Source organism: Vipera ursinii (assembly GCF_947247035.1).
Source record: "Vipera ursinii genome assembly, chromosome: 4".
Classification (NCBI taxonomy): domain Eukaryota; kingdom Metazoa; phylum Chordata; class Lepidosauria; order Squamata; family Viperidae; genus Vipera; species Vipera ursinii.
Window position 1 is genome coordinate 69,848,558 of NC_139514.1, and position 23,869 is coordinate 69,872,426.

General features: G+C 37.6%; 1 protein-coding gene across 1 annotated transcript in view; it reads right to left on the reverse strand.

The window, feature by feature from the left end:
* Positions 1-6,960: 6,960 nt before the first annotated feature.
* The window catches only part of FRMPD4 (FERM and PDZ domain containing 4), a gene marked incomplete at its 5' end in the record, with an annotated part of 307,675 nt that continues 290,766 nt past the window's right edge, over positions 6,961-23,869 (reverse strand). Inside the window, 9 exons of the mRNA XM_083362678.1 lie at positions 6,961-6,996; positions 10,981-12,252; positions 12,561-13,616; positions 14,070-14,208; positions 15,578-15,760; positions 16,106-16,195; positions 17,725-17,851; positions 19,590-19,726; positions 20,199-20,318. Coding sequence (XP_083218804.1) covers positions 6,992-6,996; positions 10,981-12,252; positions 12,561-13,616; positions 14,070-14,208; positions 15,578-15,760; positions 16,106-16,195; positions 17,725-17,851; positions 19,590-19,726; positions 20,199-20,318 — 3,129 coding nt within the window. The 3' untranslated portion in view covers positions 6,961-6,991. The remainder of the gene's footprint in view (positions 6,997-10,980; positions 12,253-12,560; positions 13,617-14,069; positions 14,209-15,577; positions 15,761-16,105; positions 16,196-17,724; positions 17,852-19,589; positions 19,727-20,198; positions 20,319-23,869) is intronic.

Consider the following 23,869-nt stretch of genomic DNA (forward strand, 5'->3'; position numbering starts at 1 on the left):
ACATGTCTTGTCATATTTGAGAGATGCTCATATGTTCCATATTTATTCCAGAATTAGGATAAATATGTATAGAAATCTTGCCATCAATTGTAGGCATTTCCTTCCTACAAGTAGTTGTCTGATCAATCTAGAGATCCAGGCAGTACCTGAATCCAACTCCCTTAAAATACTGCAATATTATTCAGGAAAGCTATGGCTCTGTCTCCCCATGACTGAACTGGGAAAATTATATACATATGTATGGGATGAATTGGCAGGAGAGTTAGACACAGAATGAAATGTTCCAAATTTCCTAGAAATTTGTGTATACGTTTTTAAATGTAATGTATTTTGACCATAACAATGATTCTGTATAACTCCTGTAATCTTGTAACATGTTATATTATAAACATACCTATTATAGGTAAGATAAAGCTATCACCAATCTTTGGCCAGGACAGTTTTGACTGAGACAATTCCTACACCTATATTCACAGTCTCTTTGGTTATTTTGCCTAACACACACAGAGGGAGTGTAAAAATGGAACTTGTATAAAAGCAAGGAAGAAATGGGATGGGGAAAAAAATGAAGAACCATATAAGCCAGGTAGGAAAAAATAGGAATGAGATTTTTTAAAAACAAAATTATATACTTGTAAAATTGGAAAGGAGAATTTTGTTCAGCAAGTCATTACAATATAACTTGCCCAGCAGAGCTACCCATAATAAGCATTGCTGACAAATTCTTGTTTAGCATCTATCTGAATACATCCAAGTGTATACTACTGCACTGTATAATAGCTTATACTGTCAAACTGTTTTTAATTTAGAAGGGATATTTATTGACATCTTATCAGGTATGTTTTTCTATAACTTAAAATCTGTTATTCCCCATACCATATGCTTGGTTGATAAAGAGCAAGTGTGACATCAGTTCAAATATTTGAAGAGTGCTATCAGATCCTTCCTTCCTCCCAGGCTTTTCTCTTCAATATTCCCAATTCCTACAATAATTTCTACTTCCTTGATCATCCTCACTGTCCATCTTTCACTCAGATCATTTCCCTGAACCCTTCTTAAAGGTGGAGCCCTGATTTGGAAAACAATAGGTTTGAGCAAATAGGACAAAGTGAAATGATTGCTTCTTGTGATTTTGAAAGTATGTGTCTGGCATCTTTAGAGGCTCTTATTCATCCATGCTTTGAAATTATGGGCAGAGTGACAGTGATCTCCTTTCCCACGTCTATGGCTTATTATTTTCCTTCCTTTTTTACCACTCTCTCCCAAAAACAGCTTTTAGTCTTCCATGCAGGCCTGTTTACAATCTATGGCCTTTTTCTTTGCATGGGAGTCCTGACAATAGGATACCACAGCAATTATTCTTGGAATATTTTTTTCACAAATACTATTGGCAAATCATTAATTGTTGTTTGGATAGAGTGCCTCCTCACACACAATTACACCATAAAAGGTCTTAGACACACTAGCGGAGGGGTAGGCAACCTAAAACACTCAAAGAGCCACTTGGACCCATTTCCCACTGAAAAGAAAACACTGGGAGCTGCAAAACCCTTTTGAAATCTAAAATGAAGATAACACTGCATATAATGTTTTTTACCTTTATGCTATGAATAAAAAAACTATAGCATGCTACATTTATGAAATCAATGAACTGCTACAAAGAAAACAAATTTTTATTTCTGCGTGCAACAAAAGCATTTTGAACTCCAAAAAAAGACGCTGTGTCGAAGGTTAGTTTCAAATAAAATACTCAAATGTCTATTTGAGTCCTCCTCGTATTTATGAAATAAAAAGCCAGTGCAAACTATAAAAACTACAAATAAAAAAATAGAAAAGAAAAAAATTGTGTGTGTGTGTGGGGGGGGAAACAAAAGGACAGGAGAAAGAGGGGGAAAAAACCTTTCTCCTTCATCCAAACTGGTAAAAACAATTTTAGTAGTTCATCCCCATACCTCACCTCTTAATTAAAAAAAAATCAAAATATTTCATTAAACGTTCTTTACTAAAAGTCCAGTAAGGACAACCACATATATTCATATTTTTTCTCTCTCCCCCTCCCTTTCTCCTTCTCTCTCTCCCTCCCTCTTTCTGCCCTTGGTCTGCCAGTCCTCTTACCCCACTCAGCGTGTGTGTTGTGTGTGTGAGAGAGAGACAGACAGAGAGGCACTTGCACTTCCCTTCTCTGTCTCTCTCCCCCCCTCTCTTCCTCTCTCCCATCTTCTGCTCACCTGGCAAGCTGGCTTCACACTGTTCTTGGGCAAGCTAATACACATTCTTATTGGGCTGGCTCTCTTCCTGCTTTCTGTGGAGCAGGAGCCCTCCCCAATAAGCTCGTCAGCTTCTCAGAGGACAGGGTGAGTTACACACACACACACACAGAGGGGGAGAAGCGCAAGTGTCTCTCTCTGTCTCTGCAAACTGGGAGCTGCAGAAAGCTGAAAAAGCCGCACGCGGCTCCAGAGCCACGGTTTGCCGACCCGTGCACTCGGATATGATTTCAGCAACAGCCAATATATATTTGTATCAGTATATCTTTGTAACCACTACCCAGAAGATAGTGACTGACTGCAAGAGCTACTAAGATATAAAGCTGGACCTACTGAGCTTCAACCTAATATTTTCCTTCCCATTGTGGCATTATGTGCATAAGAATTAAAAAAAGTAATTTTAAAAAAAATCAATTCCTTTTTTGGTGCCTAGTACACGGCTTTGCTCTTTTCAGCCCACAGGTGGTACTCCATGGAAGAGCTTGAATAATGAGTTAAATACCTCTATCTCATCCCATTAAATTAAAATCACCCTGAATTACCCCATTCCTTTCTAGTTCAGGCTTCACAGGCCTTTTTTTCCTATACCATAAGGGTGTTGTTTGGTTGTGCAGAGATCACATTCCACACCAATTTTATTCTTAAAATCTGTGAATATTTAAAACTATGTGTATTAGTAGTCTTTCTGGGATGTTTCCAAAGAATGATTTCGGGTGTCTTGAAGTATCACCTTTAATTTTAAAAATTTAGAAGGAAACAGAAAATATTGATATTTACTATGAGACAGCAACTGCAATAATCAGTCTGATGAGTTCAGTTCTGGTTTTATCTAACAGAAAGAGTAACGTATATAACTTTGAAAAAATATCTTTGTTAAACTGTTACATGTAGAAAAACAAATTCTACTGAAATAAATGAAACATCCTAAATAAAATTGTCCTCATCTTATTAGGTGCCAACTGCAGATTGCTTCACATTTATCTCTTCTAGGAGACAGAACTATACATGCAAACAGATACTCTCTGTATTTCCTAAGCCTACTTAAAAGCTGAAATGATAGTAATTTAGTCCTATTACATGCACGGTGCTGAATAGCTCTGAGAAATGGAATAGCTGAAGATTGTCTTATATACATCATTTCTTGACAAACTGCTGATTGATATAATTAACATCTGGGTGAGCAGTATGTACACATAGCTGGATCAGAAATTATGTGTTAGGCTTCAAGTATAAAAATGCTAATAGACGCTACTTAGAATATTTTTCTGTACAGAATATAGACTGAAAAATGAATGAAATTGATGTTTGATTTTTTTTATCTGGATCAAAATGTGTTTTATTTGCTAGCATGTTGTGTGATTCAATTGATTTGTAAACTATAGTTTATAGATCAGCAAATACAGGCAATTCTGGTTTATTCTATAAAACACAGGTAAACAAAACTTGGTTACATATCAAAGTATGATCAGCAATGGGCAGCATTGTAATGATTGTTTTAATCTGGAGTTCTAGTAAACACATATAGTGGTAGAATCCAATTCTCATGAGTACTTTAATAATAGAAGAGCAATTAGCCATATGATTATCCAATTCAATCATAAAATCCTTGGGACAGTCCCTGATGTTGAACCTAAGCTTTGTTCCAAGGATGCAAGAGGAAAATTAGGTTGTCATCCTGAGCTGTCTGGAGAAAACACAGACTAAAAAAACAGATAAAGAAACCTGATTTTAAGTCCATAAGCACAAGTTGTACCACAAATGTCCCTAGCTCTCTTGAATCTAATAAATAATTCCATAATATATTAACTGTCATGGTCTGTGGTTTCAGAAATTCATATGACCCCAAAGCTCTACACAGGAAAAAACCTCCAGGAGACCCCCCAAATCTGTTGCTATATCTCTTTCATCATCGGCAAAAGATTAATTCCAAATTAGTACCCCACTTTTCTTACCTTGCAGAAGAGAGGAGACAGAAATCAGTCAGGGAATTTTTTAGGAATGTATTCACCCTCTCTAAGGAAGCATGGCCAACTATTGTATGGTCTTTGTCAACCTACATATGGCTTCAGCTCTTTGCTGGGTGAATCAACATATCTTTATAGAAGAGGCGAGAAATTTGAGTGTTTAGAACTAAAATTCACAGCAGCCCCAGCCTGCATGGTCATTCTGTGTCAAACAAAACAGTGTTTCCACACCAATTGTTATGGCCCAGTATTGCAATGCCACATGCTTTTCAAGATAATTTTGAGCAACTGCTTCAAGCATTGTCAAAAGAGCCAGGGATAAAATAATATGAAAATATGGCTGCAAAACAAGACAGAACTTGCTGCCTAGAAAAAACAGTGGGGAAAAACTCTTTTGACATCCCACACTTTTGCATTTTTACCTGTTCTATATCATCTTTTGAAAGGGATCCAAATCAGGAAGACAGGTTCTCTATCTAAAGGGCAATGACTTTCTGTAACTCAGGTTTACTTGAAGCCTGTTTTGATATTGTGGAAAGGTTGTGTTTTTTCAAGCATGAGAAGGATCTGGATACAATTTTGTTTTATAGATGTTTCTGAAATTTTGCAGCGTTAAACACCTGTAAATTGTATTTTATTGTTGAATTTTGGGTCTGTATTAATGTTTGCAAGAGATATTTCAGGACTTTTAAAAAATCAAAACGCAACAAAAGAAACTGTAACATAACAGATGCATCAGGCAAACAATGTGAACAAAAGATTTATTGTGTCTTTGTGTTGATAGGAGTTTATGTGTGGCTGATTTCTAATAAATTAATAGTCTCTGAAGTGTAAAATGTATTTTACTATTAAAATTATATTTCAAATATTAAATAGTGTTATATACACCATGATTCTATTTTTTAATTGTAATGGTAAATGGTGTGGTTTCCAAGTATAAACCTGGAAAGTAAAAGGAAGTAATTCATTTAGGATTGCAATTATTAGTTGTTAAGAGTAAGCAACTGTCGATTTGACTGAAAAAGCCAAACTCCAAATGCTGCTTTTATATAGTGTATATCTATGTTCATATGCTGTTTTTCACATGAATGAAACAGGATATAAACGGCCTAAAATCTATCTATCTATCTATCTATCTATCTATCTATCTATCTATCTATCTATCTATCTATCTATCTATCTATCTATCTCACTTATCTTTTTCATATAAAATAACAAAATATATATAGAGAGCCATGTTTGTTAATTTTAGTTTTTACAAAGTAAATAAAAGAGTTTTTGTATGGCTTTGCAGAGATAGATTATGAAGTGACTTCTGTTTATTTATTTAAAAGTGTTGTAAGAGAATGTGTTAGTGTGCTTACAATAGTGGCCATGGTGACTGAATGACAAGCGAAAAGTTTGATGCTAGAGTTACTTAAACTCCTTCCACTCACTGCTTTGGCAGCCTTTAGAAGAGAAATGTAATTGATTACAACCTCATCTACTTTTGCTATAATCTCCTCCTGCTGTGCTTCAGAGTTCATGATTTTAACTAAACACATGCAGGCTTCTGTTAAGCAACAGAGAACTTGAAAGGTTGAAGTCATTGCTACAAGCATTTTCTCTGGGCTTTTTTTCAGCCATGGCCATTTTCCTGCAGGCACTTCCCAACTGTTGTGATTCTACAGATAACAGTTGTTTGTATTGAGAAAGTTTAAGGTCATATGTTTCTGGATGATCCCCCTTCTTCCCCACACTTGACCAAACCAAACTGAGTAGCTCATTGCCATCCTTTTGTGCTGCAAGAAATCCATCAGGCACTGTATAATTCTTTTTTCCCCCATGGCACTGAGTCTTGCAATTTGTGCATCAAAGGACATGTTGCTGAGATCTAGCTGACTTCTGCTTTCGCCTTCTTAACTTTCTCCTGCTTCTCTGAGGGCCTCTTGCAGTGGTGGCATTCAAATATGTGAACAACCAGTTCTCTGTGTAGATGCCGCTTCCGGAAGTCCATTCTGGGCCTGGGCAACAAAAAATTAGCTACCGGTTCTGCCGAACTGGTGTGAACTGGCTGAATCCCACCACCGGCCTCTTGTGTTCCTCATTCTTAGTGGAAGAAGCCTGAGTAGTTAATTCTTCTAATGTGCACTGTATCTCTGGTTGACAGAGGCAGGAGAGCTGAATGCTGCCTGCATATTCAATTTCATCATCGTCATCAGCATTCCCCGTCGTTAGGAAACAAGAGCTAAAAGGGCTGCAGCAGTTGCTTGTGTCTCATTTTCGTAATGGTAATGTTCTGTATTACTTGGGCTCATTTTGGACAGCATTCAAGAAAAAAGATCTTCTACTGTTTATGCTGATATTCATGGAACTTTGGGAATAACTTTTGGATAGCTTTTTGCCCAGAGGAAGTCCACCTTTTTTCTAATTTTGAGTCAGATGTTTCAGGAATCTGTGAACATAATACATTGACAGCAGCTTTCCCCTTCCCAAGAAACATCTCAATGCCTCTAGTTTGTGAAGTGACACTGCTGCTGCACGGCAAAACCTTCTTCTGTAGCATTCTGAGGCTTCCTCCAATTGTATCATATGGCCATAAACTGACTGCTACCCCACCTGATAGGTTGACTTTGGGAACATCAAAAGAGTCTTGGTTTTGACTTGGCACCTTTGATTCTGAGTGAATGCAGGATGATAGCAGGATGGAACCACATCTGGGCTGTCTAGGAAAAGCTGAAGGCATGCCTCCTTGTCTTTCATGCATAGGCTCTGTGAAAGCTACACTAGGGGTAGTAGAAGTACAGTGAGAGTTATTAAGAATCTTAAAACAATGTCTAAAAACTTCAGTCTTATGGTATTTGCTTTATTAAGGCTTAATAGTATGAATAAATATTATACCATAAGCATAATAATAATAATTCAGTTATATTTCTTTTGGAAGAGCATTAGAAAAATCCAAACTGTTAAATCAGGCATGCTGTTTAGTATAAGATAGGCATAATATAAAAACTGGGCTTTTTCTTGACTTTGGAATTTGAATAGTATACCTAGTCCATTTCTATTGAATGGTATGCATATTCTATGTGGTATTTTAACCCCTTGCTCCCCTCTCAATAAATGCAGCTTTACTCAACACAAGATTTCTCATTCTTGATACTATACAAGCAAATAATATCAGGAAAGAGGTTTTTTTACTTTTGTGTTCAGTTTCTCAGCTCCCCAGAGGCAACAAAATTATAGTTATTTGAAATACAATGCTGAAGACCAAAGACTTTTGATCTTACTCAGGAAATAAATTCTTAAATTCTAATAACTAAATGGACTCTCATCGGGATAATATTAGGCAGGCAGTAGGTTGCAGGTTACTTACAGCTGCTTTGGTGTGGACCTTCTCACAACACTATCCAAATTAGGGGTCCTTGGTGCTCTCTGAGCTTGCTTGTTTTCTTGCAGACATTTCATTACCCTAGCATCGTCCATTTTGTTGGAATGAGTTGTATAGATGCTCCATTTCCAACACAGAACAGCAGAAAAAGGAAATGGAGCATCTATACAACACATTCCAACAAAACAGATACCCATGCTACTTCATCAAAAAGTCCCTGACAACTCAACCCAATACAGCACAACCAACATAAAGCCTAAAAAGAATTACACTGCTGTACATCCAGAATATCTCAGAAACCGCAAATAGTCTACTACAACCACATGGAATCAGCACAGCACATAAGTCAAGTAAAGCCCTTCAAAACATCCTAAGTAAACCCAAAGACCCAGCAACCCCAGAAAAAAACAAACAGGAGTCATCTACAAAATACAGTGTAAGAACTGCAACAACCACTATGTAAGACAAACAGGCAGAAGACTGGCAGAACGCATCCATGAACACCAACTGGCAGTTAAAAGGCATGATGAAAATTCTTAATTTCACAACATATAGACAGATTTAACCATAGTTTCAATTGGGAACATGTGACATTCCTAGACCAGGCCAAATCCAACAATGCCAGGGAATTTCTAGAAGCCTGGCACTCTGACAAATCAGCTATCAATACATACATAGACATTAATAACATATATAGATTATGCAAAAAAAAACTGATTTCAAAACATAAAGATATCTGTACAACACTCCAGAAATTTAATCTATCAGGTATTACAAGGAGAAATTTGCAAAGTTGATGCATGTATACAGTATGCCAAGACACTACTTTTCTAAAAATAAAATGTTTGTTTATCAGCAAAAAAATATATGCAAAAGACACAATCAACCAGCCCAAAGGAGAAAAACACTCCAGCACCTCTCCATCAGTAATCAGCACTCAGACCAGCATAAATTAACTCCAAGATCACCTTCAGACCAACAATCAAATAAGCAATAACCTAATCACTGCCACAGAGCCATTAGTAAACAGCCCAAAGAATCCCTAAGACTGCCCCCACCCACCCAGACAGGGAAGACATCAGAATATAAAATGACAGCAAACAGCACTCCTTACTAGAACTGATGATGTTACCTAGTTAGGCTAATAAAATGTCTGCAAGAAAACAAGCAAGCTCAGAGAGCACCAAAGGACCCCCTCATTTCAATCCTGAACTACAAATATTCTCCTTCATTGGTACTATCCAAATTAATTGGAAAACGCTGAAATTTGGTGTAATTTTTCCAGCTCATCTGATTTTCTAAAATCAAACCCACCACTTTCAAAAATGCACTGAAAGGCCACATATATCAGCCTCATCCCTCTGTTTATTATTCTGCACCCATAAGTCTTGAAAAAATATGCACCTCTAAGCTATAAAGAGCTTTCCCAACCCTCTAGAATATCTCTGAGTGATGTAAATATGATCAAGGTAGGGGTAGCAGTTGCCTTGGGGTATACAGGCAGTGGGTGTCAGTTGTTTTTCAATTAAAAAATATCACTGCTAATAAATCATATGTATGCATTCAGATTTGCAGAAAGATGCCATGTTAATTTTTGAATTATCAAAGGTTATGTCACCTGTCAGTTGAGGATTAACTAAAAACACAATTTGACTCAGGGTGCCTCAACTTTTACATGTAACCATATGAATTCAGGGTCAACTTCATTTGGCTTTAATTATTCTTTTGTAAATCAGATAGGTTGCTCAATAGAGTGGGTCAACCCATTTAGTGTGTTGTTTCAAGAGGCCAGTTTTTCCTATATGTACGGTGGATACTTTTGAAGCAAGCACCACAGTGTTCGCTACACTGGGATATACTTTCGGTGAAAAGAAAGTATTTTCTTTCTCCATTTACCACTGCTTATGAGCCCATTTATCCTACGTATGAATCTGCCATTCAGATTTGGTGAGCTATTATGACCTATGGGAATAATTTTTGCCAAATCATGCATAGAATCCATAGCTTTGCCAATATAAAACCAGTCCTTTCCAACTGTTCCCAGATAATTTCTATATATGTAGACTTGTTCCTTTAAATACAATCTGGTATTTATGAAAAGCTGCTTCTTCAATAATAGAACTTTAACAGCTTCATTTTTATTACTATAAATACTATAATTACTATAATTTTAAAAAGTTTGTGTTTAGAAATGTGCCTTATTTCATCCACTAGAATTCAGGGCAGTTTCAAGGCATTTGAGTAGCTACAGTTCCTTTTTTATCTTTAATAAAATTGATTCCAAAATGATACTTTGGCCATTTCTTCTACCTGCTCCAATAAGGGGGAATGGCTAGCCATATAATTCTATTGTTTGTTCCCTTAGATGGTCACTGAATGTATGTTAAAGATTATCTTAAAATTTTATCTATTTACAGTAATATATTAGAAAATTGTTTTAAAATGTTTACTTTGCATTTATTGTTTCAAGTCTGTTTAATATTTTTCTCTTCAAAGTTCCAGTACCTCATCCCATCCAATGTAAAGACTGAAGTACATTTTTAAAAATTGCAGGTAGTCCTTAACTTATGATCACAATTGAGCCCAAAATTTCTGTTGTTAAGCGAGACATTTGTTAAGTGAGTTTTGCCCCATTTTACAACCTTTCTTACTACAGTTAAGTAAATCATTACAGCTTTTAAGTTAAAAACAAGATTGTTAAGTGAATCTGGCTTTCCCAATGACTTTGTTTATCAGATGGTTGCAAAAGGTGATCACATGACCATGGGACACTGCAGCCATCATAAATATGAAACAGTTGCCAAGTATTTGAATTATGATCATGTTACCATGGGATGCTGCAATGGTCATGTGAAAAATTGTCATGTCACTTTTTTCAGTGCTATTGTAGCTTTGAACAACATTAAATGAACTGCTGTAAGTCAAAGACTACCTGCACTACATATGAAATAATCTTAATAACGTTTTAATGGGGATACAGGTAGACCTTGTTTAGTAACTGACATGTTTCAGTGACTGTTCAAAGTTCCAACAGCACTGAAAAGTAACTTTACAATCAGGCCTCACATTTATGACTAGCAGCATCCCTGCAGTCATGATTGCTATTGGCATGCTTCCAACAAGCAGAGTTAATGGAAAAGCCAGCAGTAAAATCACAAGTTGCAGTCATGTGATGTCTCACTTAATGACCAAATGGGAAATAATATATTAAATCCATTATGGTCACATGATGTTTCACTTAGCAATGTCACCTAATTACGAAGGTGAGATCCCAACTGTGGTCGTTAAGCGAGGACTACTTATATTCCAGTTTACTTCAGTAGTTTTGATACTGTATTTGTTTTATATGCATACTTAGATTAATGGCTTCATGTTACCATACCTGTAGTTTCTTTAATCTTGGGAACCCTGTGACATCCATCTTTTAAAGTCCCAAATAAAGGATCAGCAGAATTAGCTGCAGAATGCATAGCAGGCACAACCATTCTGTGGCACACAGTTTCAGACTGTTGATGCAGCTCCTTATATGTTGTTCCATGGTTGGAATATATGGCAGCTCTGTCTTCTACTGGAATATAGCTTTTTCCTGTCATATCAGGCATAATGTGCTTAACATCAGAGGTACAAAGAGGAGATTCAACTGGAGTTCCACATGTACTGCTGCCTGTACTACATCCCGCATCCACTGAAGAGCACTGTGAGTTTTGCAGGGAAAAGTGGCCTTTACTCTGCAAAGAGGACATACGTTTAGCTAAGTGATACTTACACAATCCAGTCATACTGTGTTCAACATCTGGAAGTTTTGAAAGAGGATCATCTGCAGATAAATTAGTATCTTCAGAATCCTTTCGGTCTTTGGATAAAGACAGAGTAGTTGTACCAGACACAAAATGTTCATCTAGCTCACACCCTAAGACACTACTGTGGTCAATCTCAGAATGCATTTCATCTTTACAGTTCATATCTGCTTTCCCAAGACTGGAAAATCTGGGAACTGTCTTTCCGTTCGTTGTTTCTGGGTCTGTTTTCTCTACTGTCCCTTCCTCTAAAACAGCATACCGTCTTTGATTGTCCTTGTGAAAGGCAGTTCTCTCTGCATTTAAAGTGCCTGCTTGTTCATCCTCCCTTGAGGACAGACTTTTACCCTTTTGCTCATTGGTTTCTGTTTTTTTGGCTCCCTGTTGCTTTTTCATAAGAGTGCTGCCATCAAGAATAGCTTTTCCTTCCCCATAAATCACCTTATTTTTACGTTTAGTAGTGCAAGAATATATTGCAGACCCCATGTGCAGCTTGCTAAAATAATCAGTAACAGATTTTGTTTCCATAGTTTCTGGTTCCATCTCCATGCTGTCTGAATGAAGAATCTGCTTTGAAGGCACAACTTTTGACTGGAGCTCTGGAGCTTGTTGATTAGCTGACAAATGTACAGATTTCATTAGCAGCCCTCCTGCCTGATTCTTAGTAATAGAGAATTCAGCCTGTGATTCCACCAGTGGTTGGTAACCTTCATTAGTAGGTAAAAACATTCGTGTGGAATTTTCAGTCAGTTTCTGTGCAGTGGTCAGTTCAGAATTTTCAGTCATTTCGGAAGAGTTAGTCTCATTGCCAGAATCTGATGATGATTCAGGACTATATGCTCTCAAGATGGCTACACCTGTATGCCACAAAACACAAGAGCTAATTAATGAAATCATATCAGGCACTTCAATATATTGGTAAGAAAAAGGGGCTTATAAGCTTAAAATTGTTCTGAAATATTGAATCACATACTGCATTGATTCCATGTAAGGCAACTTAATGTAATGGTAGTTCTATTACATGGTATCTATAGGTGATGATCAAAAAGTAACAACACAATAACAAAATGTTTTCAAAAGAGCTAATTCTGAAAAGCCTAAATGGGGAAAGGGATGAAATGATATGATTTCTTTCAATGAATAAAGGTAACAGTGGTGAAAGAACCTGAATTTTCATTCATCTGGTGTTCCTTAGAAGCAGATAAGGCCTTCAGGGCTTGAAGCGTAGATACTACATCTTCCATTCCTTTTTCACATTTGTCTTCAGGATTAGTAGGGACAGCATCAATAAGTGACACTGGAATATCAGTACTTCCAACATTATTAGTTTCCTCCTTGTCTGCTTTGTACTGTGCTGTGTGACTCTGAGAATCTTCCTCATCAGAGCTATCCCTGAATCCTGGTGGAGGAGCAGCAATGGCCATATTTAGAGAATGCAACAGAAAGTCATCTTCATTATCATCACCTTCTGGAGGTGGGAGGGATGTTAAGTCTATGATATCATCACTAGAACCTGAAAAGCTGAGAAGAGCAGACCTCTCAATTTCTCCAACCATAATGTCTTCCTCACAGCTGACATCATCTTCCTCTTCAGCATCATCTGTATTCTCTGCATAGCAAATATCATGCAGCAAAGGCTCTTCTATTCCTTCAGCACCTTCAAACATTTTGTCATCATGTAAGCCTGCATAAACAGAATTAGCAGCAAAATGAAAACTTTCAGCATCTGGGGACAACTCCAAACTCTTAATGTCATTGGCATGACTTATATAAAGGGAGGTCTGTTTATCTAGTGATTCTGGACTTTCATCCAATAATCTTTCATAGCCAAGAGTTTGAGGATTCACACCATGTAAATCATGATCTCTAAAAATAAAAGATACTTTTGCAGCTCTTGGAGATCCTTGAATTTTCATACTTGATTCCAATCCTCCAGAAAAGGACAGCATGGGTTGCTGGTTTGAATTTTCATTATCTTCTACTTCTGCAAAGTCATTTTGTTTAGCCAGCTGTTGATCAAGTCCAGTTGAATTATAAACATTCTCTATGTACAGATGTCTATGTTCTTGTGAACATATAGCGCTATCAGAGACCTCTGCAGTTTTTTGTTTATTATCAGCAAACATATGGGCTTCCTGCTCTGCTGCTGAGAATGTAGTCATTTTGGTTACACAGTTCCACTCAGATCCATGATGATTAAATTTCCCTTTAGTTTCAATCCCTAAAAGAATGGTATGAGGTGAAAAAAGTGAGTTATCAAAATAGATTATGCAGTATTTGAATATTTCAGATTAAATTATTTGTAATTCCTAAACATTAACTCTTTGAAGTTCATCCTGTTTATATGACCTTGATTATACTTCTAAAACCTATCCATTCTGAGCTGTTCTTGATGAGTTCTTTCTATGTCATGGAAATACCCACAGTGAATTTTATAAGGATTTACAATAAAAATAAATAAGCAAAACTATTTTAACTGCCTACTCTAAAAAAGTACCATGAGCAATTCTATTTGGACACAAGCAGATAGGAAAGCTAACATGAATCAGAAGTTCAGGTTCAAGAATATCAGTTTTAATTTAGAAATCACATTTGTAAAACTAAATGCTTTGCTATCAAAGATCTCCAATGAATGAAATAGAAGCATTGTTCACTACACTGTAATATTAATTACCTGTTTCACAGGTCCCACAGTTTTTCTTGTTGGCCATGTTAAATATTGATCGCCTGGAATCAACTAGGAGTCTATAGTATCCAGCTGTTAAGCATGCAAGATTCATGGCATCTGATGATTCCATCAGCAATGTGATTGGCTATGCATTAAAAAAACATATTATCAGAAAGCAACTAAAATGCAGTAGATTTTGGAAATAAAACAAAGAATTAAATATATGTTAATATACAGATAGTTTAATTATATTTATACTTACATAATGATCTTAAACATTTATCATGATATTCAATGGATTTCCATGAATTTGTCAGATATACATAGGGGAAATAACTTTTTATAGTAATATCTTCTCTGGCATATGCAATAAATTGCAGAAATCATAACAATGAAACATTGCCATTAAATATTACTATACTGTTCAAAAATTGTTTACAAACATACTAAGAATTGCAATAAAATAATTGGAGGGATTCAATTATCCCTCCAATAATAATATTTCACATTATCAAGAAAAATATGAAAGAGACTATTATCTCTGGTGTAATCATCTCTGAAGAATTATTTAGACCTGTTTGAAACTGGTTCTATGTTATAGTATAGCTGAATTGTGGGATCACACAAATATGGAAGTGTTTGCCCTAGCTTCCTACTTGGTAGGTTGTATCTTATGATCAACACTTACACTTCCAATAACACAAAGCAGTGGCAATAGAAGCTGCAGAAATGGTCTAGACAGAATACACAAGTGTTCTGAAATAGACAGCTGAAATGATAAGTCATTTAACTTTTGGGAAAGAATTCTATGTGTGAATAAAACAGCTATCTCTTTTAACAGACCTGTATGGGGTCAACATTGTTCTCTCCTAACTGACTGAGCCATTCTGATAGCATCTGTCAGATCCCCTCAAACTTTATTTTCAGGACTCTGCCATTTGTTGGGTAGGGGGAGGTCTTGTGGGCTCCAGGATGTATTTCCTTTACCTTTTCTTTTCACATTTGATGTATCTCTCTGAGTGTGAAACAGGAGGGGGGAGATGAATGTGCCTGGGGCCATCTGCCTTATCTTTAAGACTGGGAAGAAACTGCAATGCCTGAGAACTGTGCCTTATTGCTCCAGTTCCCATAACAATTTCACACCTTTGGATCACCTGAAGTCAAACTGGACAGTTGGGTACTGGGGAGGGGTTTGAAAGGGGAGTTTTAATGTAACGCTTTGCGTGGGAATTATTCAGATCTTGCCTTGCCTTTCTGCTTTCACTATCTCTCAATAAAAGTTCCTTTTGAAACAATGCCAGTTTTAAGAGTTCTGCTTTCTTGGGAGTACTAGCTTAGGCAGGACCTTTCAGCATCTTTTTTGAAAGTTGAATGAGAAAAAAAATACTGAGTTGTCATCATTATAAGTTATTAGTTAGCTGGCATAAGGATTCAGTCAGGTTTCCTTTAAAAATATTTTTGAAATCATGTAAAGCAAAAATAATAATTACTTTTTGATTCAATGATCAACTTACTTTTACATCTAACACATGAAGCTCAACTCTGACAATAGCTTGATCTTCTGCAAACATTTCAATTCTGTTCACGTGGCTAAAATCTGCCAGGAGAGCTACAAGATTTGTTTTAGTGTTGATTACATGACTAATGCCATACCGTGGTCCCACTAATAAGGTGGCCTCAGAACGTTTTTCTCCCTGCTACAACACAGGAAATAAAAAGGACAGAACTTTATATAGTGCCATTATGCATATAAATCCAAAACAGCCTTATTTCACTGAATGTATCTCATTTAATTCCTAATATTAATAGGCTATAGATCAAAATGCTCCCTTCAGAAAGTATATTGAAGTCTTTATTAAATTTACATACTTGGCCTCGTGAAAAACAAGGCTAATATAAATGATATAATATTATGGAAAATAATATTAGATATTGTACAACTTGGTTCAATATTATTTATAATGCAATTATGTGATTATGCCATCATTATCAATTTTCAGTTTACTTGACAAAAACTAAAAAGTCAGGAGAAACAAGCCCACCATTAATGTTGCCTTGAATACCCGTCCTCCATATAGTCGCAGGTCACTGAGAAACTTGAGATAGTGAACTTTGGCTTGCAGAGCAGACAGCTGAGGGAAAAATTAAAAAAAAATATTCCAAAGATAAAACATAGGTCTGCTCATAGTTAATTATATGAATTAGATCTGATTGTAGAGTCTAAGTCTAAAGGTCCATTTATAAGAAGGTTTTTTTGGGGCACCGTGGTCATTTTTAGATTTTGGAATTTCCTGGCACTTTTCACCAATAGAAAATATTCCCCTTTTGTGTCTCTGGTTGATACTTATAAGTCCAAAACACTTCAGCAAATCTTGCACAAAGTAGGCCAAGTTTTTAGAATCTTTGGAATTCTATGGTTGTGTTAATAAGAAGTCAAAGGCAAATATATCTGAACTGAACTCTTTCTCCTAATCATAAACCAAAAAAATGCAGATCATACCATCACTTTCCTCCCCCATGATTTATCCCTCCCCAAACCCAATAATTAGCCAAGCAATAGCAGGCTTGGTTGGAAGCATTTCCTAAAACTAGGGAAGCTGTTGTAGAATCCACCAGCATCTTAATTTATCAGCATATCTCTTGATCCTTATGTGGCTTAAAGAGATTCTGAGGAAATGGAGAAAACAGTGGCTATAACCTCGAGCAAAATCTTTACAATGACCTTGGAGATCCACAACTCTAATAACATGAAGATGACCCGCAAAGGTTCAGTGAGAACTTTGCTTGACCATGCTGTTGCTAAAATCAGGAAGCCTTATGAAGAATTGACTTCCTCTATCTAATCTCAATTTCTGACAAGACATTGTCTAGATTTCTAGATTTGCATGCTTTGCAAATAATTCAGAAGAATTAACTCAGGTTGATTCTAGTATGAGCACAGCATCTCTCTAATTTTCATTAAAGTGACCTCCACTTTCTTCAGGGTGTATGGGCTGTTTCAGTGTGAATGCAGAAGGTACAATGTTTTTTTACAAATCATTTACAAATGTGCAAAACTAGTCTAAATTGTTTCAGAGAAAGAAAGCTAAATACATCCTTGCATCATACATTGCTCTGAAATGAAGGGAATTCAGGAGAGATTACCTCTATCTAGTGATGTCTTTTAATATATGAAGCATATTTCAGATATATCCAATATGATGTGAATATCAAGAAACCAGAGCCTACATCCTTTAATGTCAAAAATTAATAATTGAATCAGAATAGTTCACTTGACGGTGTTAAAAAAAATCAAGGGGATTACATAATGAGAAAGATATATGGCACTGGAAGATTCCCTAGATAGACAATTTAAAATTGGAAAAGAATTTTCAAGCACTTTTGTTATGTAATGCAGAGCCAACTCAATCAAATCAAATGAACAGAAAAGTTATGTTCTTGTGACTAACAATTCCCAGTATTTTCAATATTAAAAATGATTTTGCTAAATTATTTTATCCATTCTTCTTTATAGTAAGCACTACTCATTGTAGATCCAGACAATCTCTAAAAAATAAGTTGGTCATTTTTTGTGTCTGAAAAATTTCTTTTAAATTCTTTCCTTTGCATTCTGCTCTCTTTATTATGAAAATGTATTTCTATTAAGATGCAAATATATTACCTTTTTACCTGGAGGAACTAGATTTTGATTTGCTTTGACAAGGTGTGAAAGTGCTTTCTTTATGTTCTTTTCTTTCATGCTCTGCAGTACAGCAGATGGAATGAAAGTTTCAAGTCCCCATTCTTTTCTGCAATTTAAAACATATCTATAATTCATATTTCTATGAGAATTATCTATGTTATAAGAACTTGTGCAATCTGAGAAAACAGTTATAAGGTCAAGCAAATATGGGTTGTTCATCTGTTCATGCTGTTAAAATCGTCAAAATGTTCTTTGTTTTTTAAATTAAAAAGTTATTCTTCTAAATTTATAGTATATTCTATAAATTAGAATACACATATTATAGAATACAATGTAATATAAGAATATACTCTGTCTGGAGGCTAAAACATATAAAGAACAGTTGCTGGAACTGGGTATGTCTAGTTTAACGAAGAGAAGGACGAGGGGTGACATGATAGCAGTGTTCCAATATCTCAGGGGCTGCCACAAAGAAGAGGGAGTCAAGCTATTCTCCAAAGCACCTGAAGGCAGGACAAGAAGCAACAGATGGAAACTAATCAAGGAGAGAAGCAACCTAGAAGTAAGGAGAAATTTCCTGACAGTTAGAACAATTAATCAGTGGCACAATCTGCCTCCAGAAATTGTAAATGCTCCAACACTGTAAATTTTTAAGAGGAGACTGGACAACCATTTGTCTGAAATGGTATAGGGGTTGGACTAGAAAACCTGCAAGGTCCCTTCTAACTCTATTATTATTATTATTATTATTATTATTATTATTATTATTATTATTATTATTATTATTATTATTATTATCATTATCATCATCATCATCATCTAATAGCTAAGGTGGCACAAACTTAAAAACTTAACGTGAAATAAACAGCAAAAAGCTAAATAAGATTTTGATCTAAAAAAGTTACAAATGAGGGTCAAGTTAAATTTAGAATATTTAGTTTTACTCTAATATTTTGGAATTAACTATAAAAATAGCTTCTCATGGGAAATAGATTTATTTTGCCTATCTGGTTAATAATAAAGATAACAACTTTATAATTTTAAATGGACACTAGAGGGGATTAAAAATTCTAAATAGAAGATAAAAAAACAAGCCTGTTTTTGTGCTGATTAAATGTGAATTAAAAAAGCATAACATTGGAAATATTAAAACAGATCCTTGAAGATCTTTAGAAGTTAAAGAAAGGAATATAAAGGTGGTTTATTTGATCAAGATTCAAATAAGAGATTTATTTCTAAAGTTCTGACAATCCTGTATGGATTGTATGACACCAAGATTGAAATGTTGATGTTTTATAGATTTGTTTATAGATAAAGGATGGAATACCAATGCAAAGATATCTACTGATTAACCTTATGGGGATGAAGAGTTATTAAATTTGTCTAAACATGTGGTAGTAAAGGTTGGAAGTAACTTTTTAATACATTTCTTTTCTTTTTCTTTATCACATTTTTCCTTTTTCCTGCACTTTTTATTCTTTTTTATATATTTTTCTTTTTTAAACTTTCCATTAGTTTTTACTACTGTAATTAAAATCTTCAACAAAAATTATATCCAAATAAAGCAATACTGTTTCAAGAGTCTATCAGCACACAGGTAAATTAAACAGTAAATAACAAATAATGTTGGTGAGGAAGTTCCAGTGTTATAACTTAAGTTGATTTGACAATCATCTCCAAATGTAAAATATGAGTTACAGTTTACTCAAATTCTCATATAAGCATAAACATTAAGAGTTTTTTTTTCAAATAAAGCCATTAAATTTTAAAGTGGAATCCATTTCAGTCACTACAAATTTCATATATCTCTAATACATGTTATGAAGCTTGTATTCTATACTTACTCAATGTACTTCAGGGATATTTTTTGAGTGTCTTTTGTGGTCACTGTTGCAATATACATTTGTAATGCTGCCAATCGCAGTGCAATATCATATTTTAGCTCAGGCCCAAACCTCTCCTGAACCACATCATTGCAGCTCTGTCAAAAAAACAGCAGAGGGAGCATCAAGCTTAAACATCTTTTTAGATACTGCATTATGACTATCTCTTCTCCAAAAGGCAAGCTCATAATGAACAGGAACTAACACTACCAGATGAACCATCCATAAATAACTAGGGTTAAAAGGACAAGTGTGGTATATTAAGTTGATAATTTGGAGTTACCAGAATAACACTTTTATTTTAGTGTTTACAGGGCCAAAAGCAACCTATTCCAAATCATACCCTTCCAGATTCACTGGAACTATAAACTCAGAAAATGTAGCAGATTAAAACAACAACAACAGTGAAATCTAGCTCTTCTGTATTTCAAAGTCATCAGCAGGGATGCTGAAATCCATTGTAATCAAAATATTAAAAAAAATTTTAACTGCAAGGAAACTTCAAGAAAAAGAACCATGCAAGTAACTTTATTGACATTTCATTATGCTATGTTCAACTCTGTAATATACCTGTACATAGAGATATTCAAAGGCAACCACATCCCGTCTTAAAAGATCAATAGGATCCTTTGGAACAAAACTGATTCTGAACAGGCATCTCATTTTATGGGAGCTTGGTCTTTGGGTCACCTAGAGAAATAAAATACTTTCATTACAATTCAGAGGACCTGACACTGTATTCTTTCTAAAATAATTCAGGAACCATTAGATGACTGAAGGGAAATTTAAAAGAAGACGTTAACTCCCAAACTGTGCAAAATAAACCATGAATTTCTGTTTTTCTCCATGTCACTTTATAGTCAGTAGCCAAGGCAATGTTAATTAGAGTGTATTTAAAAATGCTTAGCCAATTCTAAGAAAAAGGATCTCAACATCAGAGACAGATATTGTTTACAGTATCAACCAAGAATGAAAACCGCCTAGAATGCATATGGGTCAATATAAAAGGGAAAAAAATGACATTGCTATAAGCATATACTGCAGGCCACCCAACCAAACAGAAGAAATAGAACTTTTTGCTAATCAATTAACAAATATATGCAGGAAACATACCACAGTAGTAATGGGAGACTTTAACTACCCTGATATCAACTGGGAGATCGAACAGATTCCTAACCAACTTAGCTGACAACTTTGTCATCCAAAAGGAAGAGAGAACTAGAGGAAAAGCTATACTGGACCTAATTCTTACTAATAGAGAAGAAGAAGAAGATGTCGCCACAACCTTGAGTGAGAGTGACCATGTCATATTGGAATAGAATAGAATAGACCGAGAAGGGACCTTGGAGGTCTTCTAGTCCAGCCCCCGGCTCAAGCAGGAAAACCTATACTATCTCAGACAAGTGACTGTCCAGTCTCTTCTTAAAAACCTCCAGTGATGCAGTGCCCACGATTTCTGAAGATAAGCTGTTCCACTGGTTAATTGTCCTCACCATTAGGAAGTTTCTCCTTAATTCCAGGTTCTTCTCTCTTTGATCAGTTTCCAACCATTGTTCCTTGTCCTGCCCTCTGGTGCTTTAGAGAATAATTTGACCCTCTCTTCTTTGTGGCAGCCCCTCAATTTTTTCTAGTAAGCTAGAAAAGGTGGGATAGACAACACCACCTTCGGATGGATCTGTAGCCAGCTAACAAACTATACTCAGTGAGTAGTCCTCAATGGTACCACATCCACATGGAGAGAAGTAAGCAGTGGGGTACCACAGTACTCCATCTTAAACCCTGTACTCAATATTTTCATGAATGACTTAGATGAGAGAATAGAAGGGGAACTCATCAAATTTGCAGATGACACTAAACTGGCAGGAATAGCCAACACCCGAGAAGACAAGCTCAGGATCCAAAAAGATCTTGACAAACTTGAACAATGGGCCCTATCCAACAAAATGAATTTTATTTATTTATTTATTTATTAGTTTTATATACCGCCCTTCTCCCGAAGGACTCAGGGCGGTGTACAGAGCAAGGTAAGTATACAATAAAGCAATAGTAAACAAATAAAACCCCAAAATCTATCAGGCCAGGCCGGCTTGCTGGAATAGGTAGGTTTTTAAGTCACGCCGGAAGGTGCGAAGGTCGGGGGCCATCCGGATTTCGGCTGGCAAGCAGTTCCAAAGGGTTGGTGCACCCACCGAGAATGCTCTCCCCCTGAGGGTCACCAGCCGGCATTCTCTGACCGGTGGCACCCTGAGGAGGCCCTCTCTGTGGGAGCGCACAGGACGGAGGGGTGTTGACGCTGGCAGTAGGTGCTCCCGTAGGTAATCCGGACCCATGTCATGTAGGGCTTTGTATGTCATCACTAGCACCTTGAATTTCACTCGGAAGGCAACTGGAAGCCAGTGCAGCTCACGGAGGAGAGGTGTAATATGGGAGTATCGGGAAGCCCCCAAAAGTGTTCGTGCAGCTGCACTCTGTACCAGCTGAAGCTTCCGAGTGGTTCTCAAGGGCAGCCCCATGTAAAGAGCGTTGCAGTAGTCAAGACAAGAGGTCACAAGTGCATGGGTGACTGTACGCAAGGCATCCAGGTCCAGATAGGGTCGTAGCTGGCGCACCAGGCGAACCCGAGTGAAAGCCACCCTAGTCACAGCTCCTATGTGATCTTCTAAGGAGAGCTGTGAATCTAGGAGGACACCCAGGTTGCGAGCCCTATCTACGGGGGGCAATAACTCACCCCCAATATTAAGGGATGGAATACTCTGAATATCCTGACATGCCGGTATGTACAGCCATTCAGTCTTGTCCGGGTTGAGTTGAAGCCTTTTCCTCCCCATCCATTCCCGGACCGCTTCCAGGCAACGGGACATCACGTCGAGGGCATTACTGATGTGGTTTGGGGTCGAGATGAAAAGCTGGGTGTCATCAGCATACTGATGGTAACCTACTACAAAACCACGAATGATCTCACCCAGCGGTTTCATGTAGATGTTGAACAGGAGAGGCGAGAGGACCGACCCCTGAGGAACTCCACAAACGAGAGACCTTGGGGTCGACCTTTGTCCCCCTGCCAACACCGACTGCGAGCGTCCCAGGAGAAAGGAGGAGAACCACCGAAGAACTGTGCCTCCCACTCCCAGTCCCCTGAGGCGCCGCAGCAGGATACCATGGTCGATGGTATCAAAAGCCGCCGAGAGGTCTAATAAGACTAGGACAGAGGAATATCCCTTGTCCCAGGCCCTCCAGAGATCATTCACCAGAGCGACCAATGCCGTCTCCGTGCTGTAGCCGGGCCTGAAACCCGATTGGCATGGGTCTAGATAATCCGCTTCATCCAGGACCTGAGGAAGCTGATGCGCCACCACACTCTCAACAACCTTTGCAAGAAAGCGAAGGTTGGAGACCGGACGAAAGTTATTCAATGTAGCTGGGTCCAAGGTGGGCTTCTTGAGGAGAGGTTTCACCACCGCCTCCTTCAAGGAGGCGGGGAAGTTACCCTCACTCAAAGAAGCAGATATGACCGCTTGGAACCAGCCTCGTGTCCCCTCCTGAGCTGCATAAACCAGCCAAGAAGGGCACGGGTCCAATAAGCATGTGGTGGAGCTCAACCTCCTCATAATCCTGTCCACTTCCTTCGGAGTCACAGGATCAAACTCCTCCCAGGTGACGTCGACAAGACCGCCCATGTCCTGTTCGTCAGACTCTGCCCAGTTGGAGTCCAGGCCGGTTCGAATCCGAGCGATTTTATCCAACAGATATTGACCAAATTCCTCAGCTCAACCCTGTAAGGGCTCCTCCCTCACCTCCTGATTGAGAAGGGAGCGGGTCACTCTAAACAGGGCAGCCGGGCGATTATCTGCGGACGCTTTGAGGGCGGAGAAGTAATTGGCTCTCGCCGCCCTTATCGCTGTGAGATAAGACCTAATATGGGTTCTTAGTCGCAACCGGTCGGATTCGGACTGACTGGACCTCCAACGGCTCTCTAGGCCCCGTCTCCGACGCTTCATCTCCCGGAGCTCCGCGGAGAACCATGGGGCTCACTGGGATCTGCGCTGGGTCAAGGGCCGCAAGGGTACAACTCGGTCAAGTGCCTCCGTGGCTGCCCTTTCCCAGGCTTCCACTAAGGCATCCGCCGAGTTGTGAGCAGGGGGTGCAGGTGGGTTCCCAACCGCTGCCTGGAACCTGTCAGGGTCCATTAAGTGCCTGGGGCGGTACCATCTGGTTGGCTCCGTACACCCACGGTGGGGGGT